Below are 17,050 nucleotides of genomic sequence, written 5' to 3'. Positions count from 1 at the left end.
ACAGACCGTAGCATCAAGGAAAACTGAGAACCAGTAGGTGACGTGGTTCGTCCACAGGATTTCAGTTTCCAATGTGGTCCTCACTGATACCTTGTATTTATTTTATTTTTTTTAAAGATTTTATTTATTTATTTGAGAGAGAGAAGGAGAAGGAGAGCGTGGGCATGAGCAGGGGGAGGGGCAGAAGGAGAAGCAGACTCCTGGCTGAGCAGGGAAGCCTGGCGGGGGGAGGGGGCCTCGATCCCAGGACCCCAGGATCATGACCTGAGCCAAAGGCAGACGCTTAACCGACTGAGCCACCCAGGCGCCCGCAGCTGCCTCTCTTTTAATGTGGGTTTATTAAAAATAAAAAAGGTATCAAGGGTTGTTTCTCTCATTAGGTATGTTAATTATATCTTTTACCATTTTGTTCTCTTAATTGTTTCTTACGTATTCAAAAAAATCTTTCTGGTCTCTTGGATTCGATCAAGTCCAAACATTTGATGAAATATTCAATTCAAGAAAGAAGAAACATGCCAGATTTCTGACATCTCTGGCACAGAGAAGACATATGTTAAGGATCCAAACAAAGAGGTGAGAAGATGCGAAGATGAGTCCAGACCAAAAAAATGCATAGCAAGATGCTTACTTCAAAACTACTAAACTGGAGCAGTGGATTGAATGAATCTAAATATCAGTTAGAACCGATGTGTTTGGGAAGAAATTCCAAAGAAGCAATTTCAATATTGCATTTGCAGAAAGGAGACATTAATAGTGTCCCAGAGACATGGAAAAAGAAATCGCTTCAATGAATGCCTGACATATTGCCAGATTGGTCAATCAGAATAGTTGTCAAAACTAGGATATCTTCACTCATTTATTTGAAAGTTTATCTTACCTTGTATGTATTTTTTTTTAAGCCGCCTTCAATTCTTGTTTGGGACAAGATGGTGTGATACAAATAGGTCAATAAATGAAGTATTTATAAAGAGCCAGAGCCTTCTAGGAAGGGGGTCACTTCCCTTGTTCACTCAGACATTCTTGGCCACTGTCAGAAGGCACCACCAGGCTGAGAAGTGTACAACTGAGTTCCCTTTCACCAATAGAGAGCTTCACGGGAGTTCAAAGGTCAAAGATATTTTGGCCCCACTTATGTTTTTTTTACCCTGATGATGTTTGATTCTATCCATTTTAATCAGAAATATGCCAATATGAGTGAAATTTTCATTAAAAAAGATATTTTCTAGAGCTAATTCCATTAGGACAACTCCTTGATCAATTTTCCATATGCCTCAGTTAAACTCTTTGCCAATTTATTTACTTTCATTATTATGTTACTAAAATTGTCATCATAGGATCCAATTCTTTTCTATGTAGATTTTATAACAAAGATTTAGTAAACCAATCAAAATTTTTATCCATATCATCTTTCAAAGGCTTCTGTGGTCACTACTTCTACCGAGTACAATTTGTCTGGATCAGTTCTAAAGGTGTCAATTTTATTTTATTTTTTATTTTTTTGAAGATTTTATTTATTTATTCGACAGAGAGAGAGACAGAGAGAGCAGGAACACAAGCAGGGAGAGTGGGAGAGGGAGAAACAGGCTTCCTGTGGAGCAGGGAGCCCAATGTGGGGCTCAATCCCAGGACCCTGGGATCATGACCTGAGCCGAAGGCAGACGTTTCACCGACTGAGCCACCCAGGCGCCCCTAAAGGTGTCAACTTTATTAAGAAGATTTGATTCACCTGTCCATTTTTAGTCAATAGCAAGTTTTATAGGGCATAGTGTCAGCCACTATCAGTTTGATCTCTTGCTGAATATTTTTACTGAGATTATTTTTTTCCTGGGTCCATTTTATACTTAAAATTTTATGAGTCAGAACTGCTCCATCTATGATAAATTTTTATGGTGAACAGTTTGGGCTGTTTTGAGTTTTTAAAAATATCATTTCTACTAGTAATATTCCTTATAGATTGAATAAAAGATAATAATCTATATTTCTTCCTTGGTCAAATTTATCTAGAATGGTGAGCAATTTCTCTTAGTTTAAGGTTTTCCTGGTGTGTAGGATTGGTCTATTTTATTATGAACCTTTTATACATATTTGCTCATTCTGTGTACCCTGTATTAATTAACCACATCATTAATTTTTCTGGTACCAATAATAGCTTTTGACTATGGAAAATTCCTATAGATTTCTGTATGTTCCAAATCACCTCTCTATAGAATTCTTTTTTTTTTAATTTTTAAATTTTTAAGAAGTTTATTTATTTATTTAAGTAATCTCTACACCCAATGTGGGGCTCAAACTCACAACCCTGAGATCAAGAGTCGAATGTTCTTCCAACAGAGCCAGCCAAGTGCTCCCAGAATTCTTTTTAAAAGGCATGGTACCTTCCTTCAAATACTAAGGTTCACTGTTCAAACTGTTGCTCCCTATACTTGACTTCTAGCATCTCAAGGACGCTCCTTAAGTCATTTCTTAGCTCTCAAGTTCAATGACTGCTCTTTGATAGTTTGCGTATTTGGCCTCTTGTCTGTCTACTATTACTGACCCTTCCACTCCATCCTTTTCTATTCCCCTGACCATGTCACTCTTCTGCTTTCAACCTTCAGGAGCTCCCAATTAACCAGAGGATAAACCTGTGGCTTACAAGCCTTCTTTTATCTGGTCCTTGCCTATTTCTCTAGCTGATGTTTTCAACAAACCGTACCTTCCATTTTTAACTTGAACAACATGTGACTTCTAGTAGTTTCCTACACACATCATGCTACCAAAACCGTTGGGCAACTTTAGTCTATCTTCTCGTCCTGAATGGTTCTTTCACACTCTCTGCTTCCCTCTGGGTAACTTCTCCTTTAAACTGCAGTCCAGGCACTCCCAAACCCCATCCCAGCCCCACTGGGGTGGTATAGGTGGCTCTCCACTCTGCTTCCACATTAGCCTCTGCACACCGCTAACCATGCACTCCATACACAGTCCTGCAATTGTCAGATCTCAGTATTGTTGGCATCTTCAGTGCCAACCACTGTCACAGGTAAGTGACATCCAATAAATGTTTCATAAGTCAACAAAGGCTTTGTTCAATAATTCTAGCAAACATTTCATTCAAGTTTATTGTCAAAAGACAGCTCTTTTATGAACTGATGAGCAATCAGCTATGAGAATTATTACCATGTTTAAAGTGTCCTGAATAACTAATGTTTTGTCTTTTTAAAATTTAAAAAGTAATTTCAGCATTGGATCACTTTTATATATGGGTTATGCCAAAATAATTTTCTTATAATTGTTATTACAGGATAACCAAAAATTGGTTCAGGTATGTCACTGAACTTCATAGTATGGAGAGTGAACTTTGATATATGCAAATAAAAATAAATCATTTAGGAGGTTGGTGGATCCCAGGAAAGAAGGCAGACTGGGAAAAGAGAATCTAACTGCATTACAAAGGTATTTAAAAAATCTCACAGAGTGGGGGATGGGGGAAAGGTTGACCTTTGTAACTCTGGAAATAAATGGAGTCCCATAAGACTAAAAGTAAAAGGAACTGCCTGTAAGCACTGCACTCTAACTGCTAAAGTTGTTTCCCATAGGCGTACAGGTTAAGCATTCTGATACTGCTATCCATGTGTACCAGAAGTGAACACTAAGCAAATGTTGGCAGGTTGTGAGAGCCTGGTTTCCTACTGTTGGAGTGGGAATTTCCAGGTAAGGAAGGGGAGGGGGCTAGAATGATCCATGTGTTAATGAATCAGAGTTGGAGATATCAGGATAAACTTTTATTTAACGTAATACAGATGGCTATAGGTAGAAACATTTATAGATATGGGTACATAATGGGTTAGTATACACATATATATTTCCTTGCTCTGTCAGCTGAGAGTGCCTAAAAGAAATGATACATCAGTAGCAATGAGCACACCTAGTGCCAAAATCTTGGTTCTGATATCATTCTTTAATAAAAGGAATCAAGGCTCCCAGGAGAAATGGCTGATTCCAGGACTAGAGCAAGAAATACGCAAGATAAGCCTGGAGCGCCTTATAGTGTCAGAAAGTAAGGAAGTGCTTGACTGGGGTATGTCAGCCATGGGGGGTATAAGAGCCAACTGAAAGAGCTTCCCGTGGTTGAAGGTGGAATAATTTAAGCAGCAAAATGAAGTATTGGATCATAACCCAAAGTACAAAATAAATATCCATGAGTCTATATTGATATAAATAAATGACTGAATAAATTAATAAATGGAGAGGAGATAAATCTCTGCAGAATAATTTCAAATAAATTATGTAGAGACTCCATCCTAAAGGAACGTAACTCCTCACTCCTTAACTGCAGGCTGTGCACACTGGCTTCCTTCCAAAGAGTACAGGGTGGAAAGGGAGGAAAATTACACTACAGTAGAGACACCTGACAAGCATTACCTCAGCCAGATGATCAAGGTCAATGCCAATAGTCCTAAGTCACATTTATAGTACATACCCTTGATATGAAGTGATAAAAACGACGTGACCTCTGTGATCTTTCTCCTCCAAATCCATAACCTTAGTCTAATCACGACAAGAACATCAGATAAATTCTGGTAGAGTGGAATTCTATGATATTCCTAATTAGTACTCCTCAAAACTGCCAAGTTCATTAAAAACAAAGGAAGTCTGAGAACCTGTCACAGCCAACAGGAGTCTAAATAGATATGGTAACTAAATAATTAAATATAACATGGTATCCTGGATGGGATCCTGATGCAGAAAAAAGGATTTTAGGTAAAAACTAAGGAAATCTGAATGAACTATTAAAGTATATCAATTTTGGTTTATTAATTATAACATGTACATACTAATGTACGGTGCTTATTACAGGGATAATTGTGCAGGGGGTAGGAGGAGTAACGGGAACTTTGTACTATCTGCTCAATTCTTTTGTGAATTTAAAACTGTTCTAAAAAATTAAGTTTATTAATAATAAAAGAATGAAAAAAAGGCAATAATTAAAAAAAAACACTCAGGCCAAAACAACTAAAACATTTTATAGTTAAAGTAATCCTTTGTTCTAAAAATTATTTCCAAGATAGAGTCTGGGTGAGAACAATTAGTTGTTCAAATTCCTGTAAAGACTATAACAAAACAAAACAAAACACGTCCACTGATTAGAAGGAAAACTATAGGAAATTTACTGTGATTAGGTCACAGGTTTAGAACAGTAATTTCCTCTAATAGGATTTGTCAAAGTGTTCCTGTAGGTACTGATTTAATTCAATTCAATACACATTTATTGAACACCTGCTATATGAATGGCCCTGGGTTTAGCATTGGGTAGTGGATATAAAAGCTGAGGAAGGGGCACCTGGGTGGCTCAGTCGGCTAAGAGTCTGACTTGATTTCGGCTCAGGTCATGATCTCAGGGTAGTGAGATTGAGCCTCACATCAGGCTCTGCGCTGGGCATGGAGCCTGCTTAAGATTCTCTCATTCTCTCTCTCCCTTTCCCTCTGCTCCTCCTTGCTATGCATTCTCTTTGTCTTTAAAAAAAAAAAAAAAAAAAAAAGCTGAGGAAGTCATGGCTCCTGAAACTAAAGAGGTTAGCATCCGGAAGACCATACAAACATGACATGAATACTCAAATACAAGGCTGGATGTAAGTGGGAATGCAAAACAGAGGGAGAGGTCATTGCAAGAAAAGGCACAACACTGGACAAGTACAAGGCATTTATTTGCAAGAACTGATAGGTCAGTTTGGCTGGAGCATATGTTGAGGCAATCATGAGCCCCAGGGATGAAGAGGGTCATAGGACACTAGGATACAGCATGACCAGAGCCACGATTCTACAACATTAGTAAAACCAGACTGGAAAAATGGCCAGGAGGGCAGAGAGGACCACAGGCAAGGGAGGGGAGCACTACAACAGCCTGGGAGGGCAACAGGGTCAGAACCATGGCTTTCCAGTGATGACAGCATTTTATAAGATTGTACGCAACTCAAGGGCTATGCTAGCAGGAGATGGTCCTAATGGTTAAGACTGGGCCTCACATGTCTTGTTCTGAAGCAGGCACAGACACTTGAGGGAAGGTGCTGATGCAAGAGGATGCTTCTTCAGCTTGCTTGATCTGATGCAAATCAACTTAGGCACTTTTCCTTCCCTTCCTCCTCTTCTAGAAAGCTTTTGTTTTTTTCCTGATTATAAAAATAGTAAATGCTCATCATGAAATTGGGGATCTACATAAAATAAAAACCACTCATAGTTGTATAATCCAGAGGTAATCACTTTTATAATTTTAGTCTATTTCCCTCCACCAATTATTTTTCTATGCATGAGGCATTGGGAAAGAGTGCAGTTGGTTAGGGAAATAATCTTAGTTATGCACACTCTTATAGGTTCTACCTTATACTATAAATATGAAACCAGCACTGTCCATAAAAAAAGTTGTTGTTTTGAGCATTAGTATCTACAGCTGTTTGTCTGAATGGCTGGTCTCCATTTCTGAGAAGCTCTTTTTGTAAACATTTCATGGCAGTGAACTGTGTTGATATATATGTAGCACAGAATGTAAAGGGTTACACTTGTATCGTGCCTTGTCTCTGAGTAGATCTCCTATATCATTAAATATTTTAAATGTTCTTTAGTGGATGATCATTTTAATCTGCCTAAAATTTACGAATTCTTCAAGAGACATGTCAACTTTTGCCTCCATTATATGCATTCAATGATAGCCCATTCATTATTTCTGGATGGTAGTAATAGATCCTCTGAATTGCTTTACCAGTGTCGAGCCTGTTCTTTTTACAGATCATCTTGCCAAAATAATTTCTCTCAAACATAGCACTGATCATGTCACTTCCCAGCTCGGGGGGCCTTCCATGGTTCCCAACGGCCACCTGATAAAGTGCACACTTCTTAGTCTGGTTTCACTGGTCCAGACCACCCCCCTCCCTGCCCACATACACCCGACATTCCTATCAAAGTCAACCTTCTGTGCCTTTACTTCAATTTCCCCTTGCCTGAGATTCTAATATTGCCCCACGTTCCCTCTATCTTGATGACAGTTATTTGTGAATGTGTCTTTCTTCTGGTTTGGGCTATAAACTCTAGGAAGCCAGGACTTGCAATTTCAGTTCAGTGCAATTAAATATAAATCAAAGTCCCTGAAGACCAACTCTATTCCAGACACCATGCAAGGTGTTAAGAGTACAGAGATGAATGAGACACAGTCCTCACCCTCAGGGATCTCAGAGCCCAGAGAGGGAAACAACATGTAATAAATATCCTGATTCGAGCACTACATGAAGCTGCAAGAATACGCTCAAGATCCATGGGCCACACGGCAGAAGGTACAGGCTCTCTCTGTGCAGGCTGGGCTGTAAGCAGGTGATTTCTAAAGGGACAGGAGAGTGCCAGACAGCAGAGAGGAAGCGCAGCATGGCCTATTCCAGCAAATTTTGGAAAGGTGGGTATTTCTGTAGTGAGGGAAGAAATGGATGTGCCCTTGGCAGGAGCAGGGTCAACACTGTCAACAGCCTTGTAAAATATGACAGCGCTTCAAAACCAAATGTGATTAAACATCTCTTCCAAGGCTGTCTTTGGTCACTCTTCCAAATATTTATATTAGTCTGAAGTTTCTGCATATAATCTTGTTTCTCTCCAACTAGAATATACACTTTTAGAAGGCAGAATGCTTGTGTGTGCCCTTGCTGATTGTCTCAAAGCCCTCAGTATGGTGTGGAGCACAGAGTGGAAGTTTTAGCAATATTTTAAATTCACCCCTCATCCTGGTAGTTGTAGGCTCAGTGCTTAAAGGGAATTTGAGACATCTGTTAGAAAAATTAACCAAAGCTGAGTCAAGATAAAAACTGAAAGGACCAGCATATTTTGCAGAAATGTTTTGGATTAGTGATTTTGCCTCTAGAACAATTTTATTTGCTGTTAAAAAAGCAATTTAATGCAATTTGTTTCAAATGTCGTATTTTAGCATATTTATGGTTGTCAATAACTGTGTAATCAACAGCAGAACAACAAGTATAAATTTTCAGCTATGATAATTGGATTTGCCTCTCAGAATTGCTTGTATATAATGACTGTTAATCAATGGAGTACATTCTCTGCAGACTGGTCAGCCCTCTCTCTCCAATCTCTGCTGGACAGGACAGTAATCTATGACCCTAAATGGCATCTTCTCTATAAGGAGTAAGTGTAGTGTGATGACCAATATTAGTAGCTGAGCCAAAGAAATGGAGGTGAATGAAGAACAAAGTTGGAATCATCAGTGTCCCACTCTGTCAAATTTATAGCAAACCAGAGCAACAGCATCTTGTCTTTATTCGGGGGAGGAAGCAAGAAATGGATGTGAGTGTGATTGTCCAGATCTGTTTTTTTAAACTGGAGAAGCAATAGGGCAGGGGAATTCTGTCATAGGACCCTGTCCAATGAGAAAAAGAAAAAGTGAGCCTCCCCCTCACAAAACAAAGAAAAGAGAAGAAATAAAGGCTATAATACAAGTAAATAATAAGGGAAGTGTAGGTAGGCATAAATACAGGTATAAATAGCCAAAAGGAGACTGCAAAAAAATGGACAGAATGTAGGGGGGTGTGTGGGGGGGCAAGTCACAGGCCACAGAGAAAAGGATCACATAAGACAGACAGTGAAGAAGAAGAAAATGATAACAGGGTTATATTTAAGTCAAACACTCAGAAGGTTCTCCGCAGGATGATTTGACTCCAGCATCTTTCACTGGGAGGCTAACCCACACTGTCATGTGCATTCCTCCTTATGTATGGTGGTGGTGGTGGTGGGGGGGGGGGGGGATGATGGAATATGTCTCCTGTTGTTAATTTTAACTCCTAAATGTCATTGTCCATAATTCCACTCTTGCAGTTCTAGGGGGACAGGCAAGTGCCAACAGTCTGGTTGTCAATATCATTTTCCCTGGGGATGACAAGAACCACGAAAGTGTCATCAAAGGGGGAGTCAATCCCACAAGAGTACCTGGATAAAGCCTAGGCAGTAGGAACACTGCTATGTATTCCAAGTGACGGTGTCTGTGGAGAGAGCTAACTATAGGACTATGCTCTAATAAAAAACTCAAATCCCCAAAGCCAGTTGATCCTGCCAGAGACCCATGAATGATCCTCTATTTAATTCACATTTCTTGTCCTTTCACTTTGGAGACCTCGCCCGCCCCAGCCGACATGTGAAAAGCAGCCCTCTTACATGAGTCTGGGTATGTCACTGACGGCCACCGTCCCGTCGTGGGTCTCGCTCTCTCCATCTTCCTCCTCTTCATCACTACTTTCCGACTCCTCACTGGAGGAGGAGTAATCAGTCACCTTCTTCAGCGGGCGGTTTGTTTCTTCGATCCGGAGTTCTCGTAATTCTTTGGCTAATGCCGTCAGGTCCTACAAAAGAAGAGTTCGTTCGGTATGTATGAGTTGTAGAGACGACCAAAGTCACATCTCTCAGCAAGTCAGTGTTGCAGCTTAAGCAACAAGAAAAGAAAGCTCTAGATAGAACTGTTACAAACATAGTGGCGGCATGGAGCGAAGAAAACGATGTTTGTAGCACAGAGAAACTAGGAAAGAAAGATGGAATAAATTTAAACTTTGTTCAAAACCAATGGCTAGACTGAGACGGTTCAGTTCTGAATACATGTGTATATATGTGTGTGTGCGTTGTGTGTCTACACATATATACAAACGTTGGGTTCTCATTTTATTTTGGGAAGGTGAAGTGGGTCACCCTCAGAGTGAAGGGGAAAACACATGGGCTGAGCGATTGTTCCCCAGGATTCTGGGACTCCTGCCCAAGCCACCATCATGGCCTTTCCCCTCTTTGATTGCTACTGTACCAAAATCTAGCATCAGTCACAGAACAGAGCAATTCTCACGGTTCCAGCTACTACAATGACTCATCTGGTGTGTCATCATTCCCTGGAGAGCAGAGGCACCGCATCAAATAATGGCCCACCCCAAAGCCCAGTGCCGCTGAAACTTATAGCCCCAGAGCTGAGTTAATCAAGACGAACGACAACCAAAAAAAAAAAAAAAAAAAAAATTTCTTCCAGAACGATAGGTGTTTCATTTTCCTTTGTTTAAAACTACAGTCACCTGGCAGAAACCCTCGTGAGGAATACTGAAATGAATGCACAGACACCACAAAGGAAGAGATCATTTTTCAGGTTTCCATGAGTATGATGCAGTCTTCAGCCTTATGGATGTGATGATGTGGTATCTAATCACGAGGCACATTGCAGGCAGTGTGCTGGATCTCTGACTACCTTTGACTTCACATGCTTTCCGAGCAATGCAGAGGGCAGCAGTCCTGCAAAAGCATGGCCGCTCTAATTTGCACAGGTTACACTGCCCATGGCGCATGGCATGCAATGAGGAAAAAGCAATTGGACATCAGTCTTACCATTTCTCCCTATATTAGTGACCCATGTGGGAATCAGAGCATTCAGTGAGAGACAGGGCATTAGGGAGAAAGAAACTCATTGAAAGATACTAAATCCCACAGTTTTCTTATGGCCATATTCTCTCTTTATTTCAATTCAGAAATGTATTTATTTGTCCAATTCGCCTGAGGTCAGATTAGAGCATGTAGGTGATCTAAATGGCATCTCCTAATCTACTTGGTTAGAAGAAACACCGTAAGGAGTGGGTATAGTTAAATTATAAATGTAATTTTGTTTGGGGGAGATCACAAATCATCATATTTCTTTACCGTCCCCTCTATGTCAGGCATTACTATGTTGGTTAAGAGTAGAAGAGGAAACATTTTAGGTGTTTCATTTGGTCTAGAAATTTGGGAAGTTCAAGGTGGTAAGTGAAGGAGTCATTTCTTCTAATTTCAAAATAAAATCAAAGGAAAGCAATCATGGCTTTTAAATTTGTTCTGAAGTCACTTGAATTGAAGCACCTGAAAAGGGAAGCTTTTGAAAATTCAAGTTGTGCATTTTCTACCCAAACATGCTTGCTGGGCTTTTTACACACATGCACACACGTGTGGCCTCAATCTCAGTGGATATATTAACCCCATCTGTGAAAATGAAAATAGAATTGTATTAAAAAGACTCAAAGGTGTTTAAATATAATGTATACTGTTAAAGAAGAAAATTACCACATAGATAGAATTTTATGCAAATTTATTTCTTGTTTCTTTGGCAATAGGCCAAAACAGGAAGAGGCAATATTCAGATTTCAGCTTTATACTCCTTATTTCCTCTGGACATTGCCAATGTTTATCTTTATCAAATTGAGAAGATAGTGAAGGGTATGCAATACTTGAGCACAGTGGGAAATATAGTTTAGATATTTGTTAAAGCTATGAATAGAAAAGGATATTATAATCATCCAAACCAGTAAAATAATAACAGATAAATTTATTTTGTATTTTGTCTTCTATATGTTAGGAGCATGTTAAGTCTCACCAAAGAATGTAAAGCAATTAAAATGTTACTTATCATTAAAAAACGCATTTATTATAATTTAAAGAGAGAATATGGTTTAAAATAATTTATTTTTAATGTCAATAATCCTGAGTAAAATATAATAATATTAGCTGTGATTTATTTAAATTTATAATACATTTTCCTTATGGGTTCATTCTCCTCATCTCTGACATTTCAAAACAAGACAAACGAGATTTGAAAAAAATCAAAACTCTTTAGCAATATTTAGCCAGTTCAAAGCCCATTGATTTCAAGAAACTCTCATTCGTGAAAATGACCTATTTTTTTCTAAACACTGTATCTAGGAAAAGTTTAAAATTCTGACCTGTTTTATAATTTCATTTTTAATTAGAATATTTTTTTTGTTTCTACATTATTAAAAAGCTATCTTTCTTGAAACACTGAAAGTAATTGCAAATTCCTCTTAAGTTTACTTGGTAACAGCTTGATGAGACATATAGGAGACTCCCAAGGTAACAATAATGAGTAACTCAAAGGTAAATACCCCAGTCAAAGAAAATTAATCTCCCATTACCAGTGGTCTACATGCTTAGCTGCAGTTTTGTTCCCTATCCATCCACTCTGGAAGAATTTACAATAGCAAAGTTATAGAAAATAGACACGATCTAAAACTGACACCACTGGGTTCAGATCCATTTTCATACATTTTATTTTTTGACAATACCAATTTTCTCTATATAATGAGTTTTTGTGGTAATTTATTGCTTGGCTGTCTCAAGCCTGGAGCTAAAACGTATTAAAAAAGAAAAAAAAGTGCTTTTTAGCATGAAAATATTTGAGAAATGTATAGTATAACTGAAAAAGAAATAGAGCAAAATGGTAAGATTTTTTGACTATACAGTAAATGAGAAGATAGGAAGCTCTTACCCAGAAGCTTCTTTGCTATAACACTTTTTAGAATTTGGTATTTTGTTTCATTAAAAAAAAACTCTTATTTAATTTGACAATTATGTATACTTTACCTAAAAAGGTGCTCTTTTAGGTCTCTTTTTAGAACAACGTAGTTTATTTAGATTTTAGTTCAATTTTTTGAACTATTAAGGTAATAGTTAAAAATCTTTAAGCTGGTCTTTTCTTTATGTATGAGAAGAATTTACTTCCTTTTTAGGAAATCTTAAGAAATGACATTGGGGAAGTTACTTAACTTCAGTATCCTCACCTAAGAAAGAAAGGTTTTAGACTACTAGCTATTGTTCAAGTTCTGTCCAATCTGTGGGTGTGCTCTGGAAATTTTCAGATTCTTACATAGTACAAACAAACAGTGCTACAGCCAGTGTTTGCTTATGTATCTAATATTCATGTCATATGTTTAATTGTGCTAAAGTAAAGAGGATATTTATTTTCAATGATTATGTTAATCACAGACTATATTGCACAATCTTATATTCTATTAGAAAGGACTGCCAAATTAATGGACACTCCCTCAGATCGATGTTCATGAAAAATCAAACCATTAGATTAACAATAACAAGCAACACTTTTTTTTCAGAGTTTTAAGGCTTTTCATTTCAATCCTGGGTTATCTAAATGGCCAGTCCCTATAGAAGGAAGCCATATCAAAACGTAGGAATGAAGATGGGAGAGAGGTTTATTTAATTCAAGGTTTCTCAACTGTGGCATTATTGACATTTGGGGCTAGATCATTCTCTACTATGGGATGCTCTCCTGTGCCTGGGAGGATGTTTGGCAGAATCTCTCTGCTTTACCCACAAGACACCAGTAGGCACTGCTTCCCACCTCCAAGTTGTGACAATCAAAACCGCCTTGCCAAATATCTCCTAAGAGTGGTGGGGAGAGGAGGGAAAAGAAGAGGAATGTCCCTGCTTGAGAACTACTGAGTTAGGTAGAACCAAGTAATCCTGTATTTTTAGTGGTTTAGATCAGTGACATTCAAGGGTAGGTAGGGTTATCAGAATCACCTGGAGGGCTTTTTCCGACCACACACGGTTCCAGAGATTTCAGTGTATAGCTAATATCCCCTCAATTACTTATACTTCTGTTGCCCCCTGTCATCTCTGTCCAGTGTATGAGAGTAAAGCAAAATAAATAAAGTAATTTTTTAAAGCCTAAAATATCCAGAAAAAGCCAAAATATCCATCTGGTTAACCAGCTTATGAGATTTCCCTTGAGTTGCACACACACACAACCATTTTATTGGCAGCCATGGCACCAGAATATCGTTCTCTTTCTTCAACGATTTGGGAGAAAATTGATACAAGTTGTGATAGTTGCTGTCCTTGTGATTATTATGAGGGGAAGGGCCAGGCTTTGGCACAGAGCAATGAAGAACGCCCTCCGTTTCCTTTCTATAAATGCTGTCCACACACTGTCGACATGTAGAGTCACATTTTTTTAATAAGCAGCAACCCTTTACCTAAGAAATAACGTTCTAAATCACTGTGAATGGTAAGGTGTCCTAATTCTGAAAAACTGAGGCTCTTTGGTAAAGATCAGATGCATAGGAACGTGCTTCTTCTACCTGCCAAAATGGCTCCATGTGTCAGGCCCAAAGCTTAGCATGAGGACAACCTCTTGGCTTTACACTTCATAAAATGCTCTCACACACATGATCTTGAGTGATCCTAATCAAGCTTGTGATCGAGGCAGAGCAGGTGTCTTTATCCCCATTGCACACATGAAGAAACTGGCCCAGAGAGGTTATGAGACTGGTCCTGGCCAGTTACTTATGGGGGGGGGGGGCTAGAATTTGAATTTGTTGACTCCAAAGCCAGTGCTTTTTCCATATCATTTCACAAAAATGGTGCTCAGCAGAGCTATAGCCGTAAAGCCTTCAGATTCCATGCAGTTAGGACTCTTGGCAAGGCCTGTCTCTTAAAAACAACAACAACAACAACACAAATCTACTATGCTGTGTTCATGCAGGTCTGACAAACAACAGAAGGCAGTCATCCTTCTTAGCAAGCTACCTAAGATTGACAAAGCCATATATTTTTCTAATGGAAAAACGTCTCCACAGATAAGGAAATAAAGTCACTTAACTCGTCAGGATTCATTAACTAAAGTTGATGTTGCTGCTGATGCTGTAGTTAATGTTCCACAAAATTAATCTAACCCAGTAACTCCTTGTTCACAAATCACACATATAAATTTGGAGTGCTTTAGAATGATGTCTCTCTTCTTTGTTAGTAAAACTACCATCCCCTTCGCAAAGCTGGTGAGTACAGGTTAAGAGCTAGGCTTTGCTATTGGAAGATGCTGGGATGAAAAGCTTCCCAATAATAAAGCACTAATGCTTATCTTTAGCCAGACTGGAACACTGGAAGAGTGACATTTTGTTTGGCTTAAAAGGAAGGTCTCCAGAGCTTCCCCCGAGTGTCTGAGGGCCTCAGGCCGGCTGGGGTTGAAGGGGCTTGCCTTGCAGCAGCCCCTTCCAGAGCACTGAACTTGAAATCTGTCATCCAACAGGCCACCTCTCTGATTGTCAACATCAGGAAATCAGCTTTATATTGACATCTTGTGACAGCATGACCAAGAAAAGGTGATACTAACCTCATCTATCGCTTTCTTATAGCTCTGAGATAGGAGGAACCCAATCCAGAAGAATCCACAGGAGGGGGAAAAGCCAGAAGAAAGGCAGCAGGTTAGACACAAAATGGGAATTGTTAGTACACAACTGATAAATGCAAAAGAGCAGAGAGAACCTCAGTCCTGAATGGGGCAAATCCCCTTCAGGATTGCTCTCACTCTGCTTCCCGACTTTAATACGTATGAACCAGAGTAAACCAACAAGTCCTCACATTCGTTTCATAGAAAAGGTTCTCCGCAATTTTAAAGAAAGTAAGTGGATATTCACTCATCCCAAATTAATTTCCAACTTTCAAATGTCAGCTTCTACGCTCTTCTTTCTTTCGCTAAAGCTATTTGGGGTCTGTCATGTCTCAGCAAGGAAGCTAGATTTCAAGTTGTCAGGCCCCTTGTCAAACCATGCTTATCACATTTTGGTCCAGAAAAATATAGTCCTGAAGGCATGAAGAACAGCAAAAATTACATTAATTCATACAGCAAATGATCTGGGGAGAGGGCGGAGCAGACAACAGAAACCCACAGAAAGTGCCCCCATCTCCTTAATTGCAGCTCCACATCTTTTTGCCAAAGCTGCTGAGTAGAAATTACGTAATGATAGGAGTTATTTCTCCCCCTTTTTTATTCTCTAAAGTAGCGTAATGCAAAATGCCTAGAGGCAGATAAGCAATCCAAGATCTGTTCAGTTCTTTCCTAATCAGGTATGACTTTCCTTCTGGATGCTTCTAGCATCCATTCTTCTTCTTAATCTCAGCAAGTTCTGTTTCATAGTCATGAGTGTATCCCCAACTACTTGATCCTGTGGCTTCTCTGGTAACTTAAGAGAGTTCAAAAGCACTCACAGCTGGTCGACTAGGTCGGGTAATGTCCCTGGATTCTTCTGGCTTCACTTTGGAAGGCTCGTGGGGGAGCACAGGCGATCCTTCTGACTTACTGTTGGCTAGATAGAAAAACAGGGGCCAAGAAAAATAATGACCATCACAAAGTGTTGACTCAAGTTTTGCAGTTCAGTGGTGAGTCATCCTTCAGGATTACTCAGGGGATACGTCATTCATTTAGGCAAATCTCAAACACATCTGTGAAAAAACTGTTCATGTTCAGGCAAACGCATTTAGGCTTGTGACCTGGAAGTCACTATTAATCATAAGAAAAACTAGCGAGCACCACTACCACCACCATTTACTGAGTGCTAAATGTGCATCACACGTAATGCTAAATGCCTTCTACATCAACGGTCTCATCGGATTCTTGCTCCAACCCAACGTGTGGCACTCTTTTCCCATTTTACAGTTCAATATAGACTTTGAGAGATGGCACACTAGCCTAAGGTCATGCAGAAATTATGGGCAGAGCAGGGATTCTGTCTGGCTTATCCAAGTCCTATTCTCAGCTATTACACTAAACCAGCTTCCGTGTTAACATTCTATGTTTGGTTATTTCTTTTACCACTTATCCATCAGGTTAGTTTATTTTGATGCCATAGAAACCCATTTTATTTGATGGAATGGTTTTTAAATGGGAGGCGGGGGTTGTCGGGGTCTCTTAAGGAAAAAAGAATGAAGTGGGGACAGGAAGGAGAGTGTTGGTGACAAAGGGGAAGAGCCCCAGGACAGAGGTACAGAGCAGGGATGGGGGAGGGCTCCCCAACAGCTCCAGAGTGAAGAGCATCTCTCTGATTTAATTATAGGTAGAGAAAATCAATCTGGCATAGGAGAGATTCTTTTATTTTAAAGTGGTTTTCCTGGGCAGAAACAGTCCAGGGATACAGCGGTGTTCTTAACCCAGAGGACCTAGGGGCCAAAGGAAAGAAGATAAGAATTAAACCCAAACCAGATCAGAGAATTAAAACGGTATGTGTAACTTTAGTTTTCTTTAGTTTGTTATAAGGATATTAAGTTGCTTATGAATAGAAAAAAGATAAGCCAATGGCAGTTTTCTAAATTAAGTAAATTTATATTTGGATTAAAGCAACAAAAGGACATATGACTATGGGCTGGGCCACCGACGTCTGAAGAACGCATATGGGAGCAGCGACATCCCAGTCCAGAGACATGAGCATCGCATGCCAGGTTT

General features: G+C 39.3%; 1 protein-coding gene across 7 annotated transcripts in view; it reads right to left on the bottom strand.

Moving 5' to 3' along the window:
* Positions 1–17,050, bottom strand: part of TNIK (TRAF2 and NCK interacting kinase) — a 383,893-nt gene that overhangs the window by 28,620 nt on the left and 338,223 nt on the right. For 5 of the 7 annotated variants that reach the window (XM_032407214.1, XM_032407215.1, XM_032407216.1 and 2 more), the window contains 3 exons: positions 15,820–15,917; positions 14,945–14,968; positions 9,178–9,362 (listed from right to left, as the gene is read on the bottom strand). In XM_032407214.1, the coding sequence (XP_032263105.1) occupies positions 9,178–9,362; positions 14,945–14,968; positions 15,820–15,917 (307 nt within the window). The remainder of the gene's footprint in view (positions 1–9,177; positions 9,363–14,944; positions 14,969–15,819; positions 15,918–17,050) is intronic. The other 2 variants (XM_032407217.1, XM_032407220.1) reach the window with 1 other exon arrangement.

This window comes from Phoca vitulina, unplaced genomic scaffold (assembly GCF_004348235.1).
Source record: "Phoca vitulina isolate PV1807 unplaced genomic scaffold, GSC_HSeal_1.0 scaffold8, whole genome shotgun sequence".
NCBI lineage: Eukaryota > Metazoa > Chordata > Mammalia > Carnivora > Phocidae > Phoca > Phoca vitulina.
Note: the sequence above shows the minus strand (reverse complement) of the source record. Positions and strands in the feature narration are given on the sequence as shown.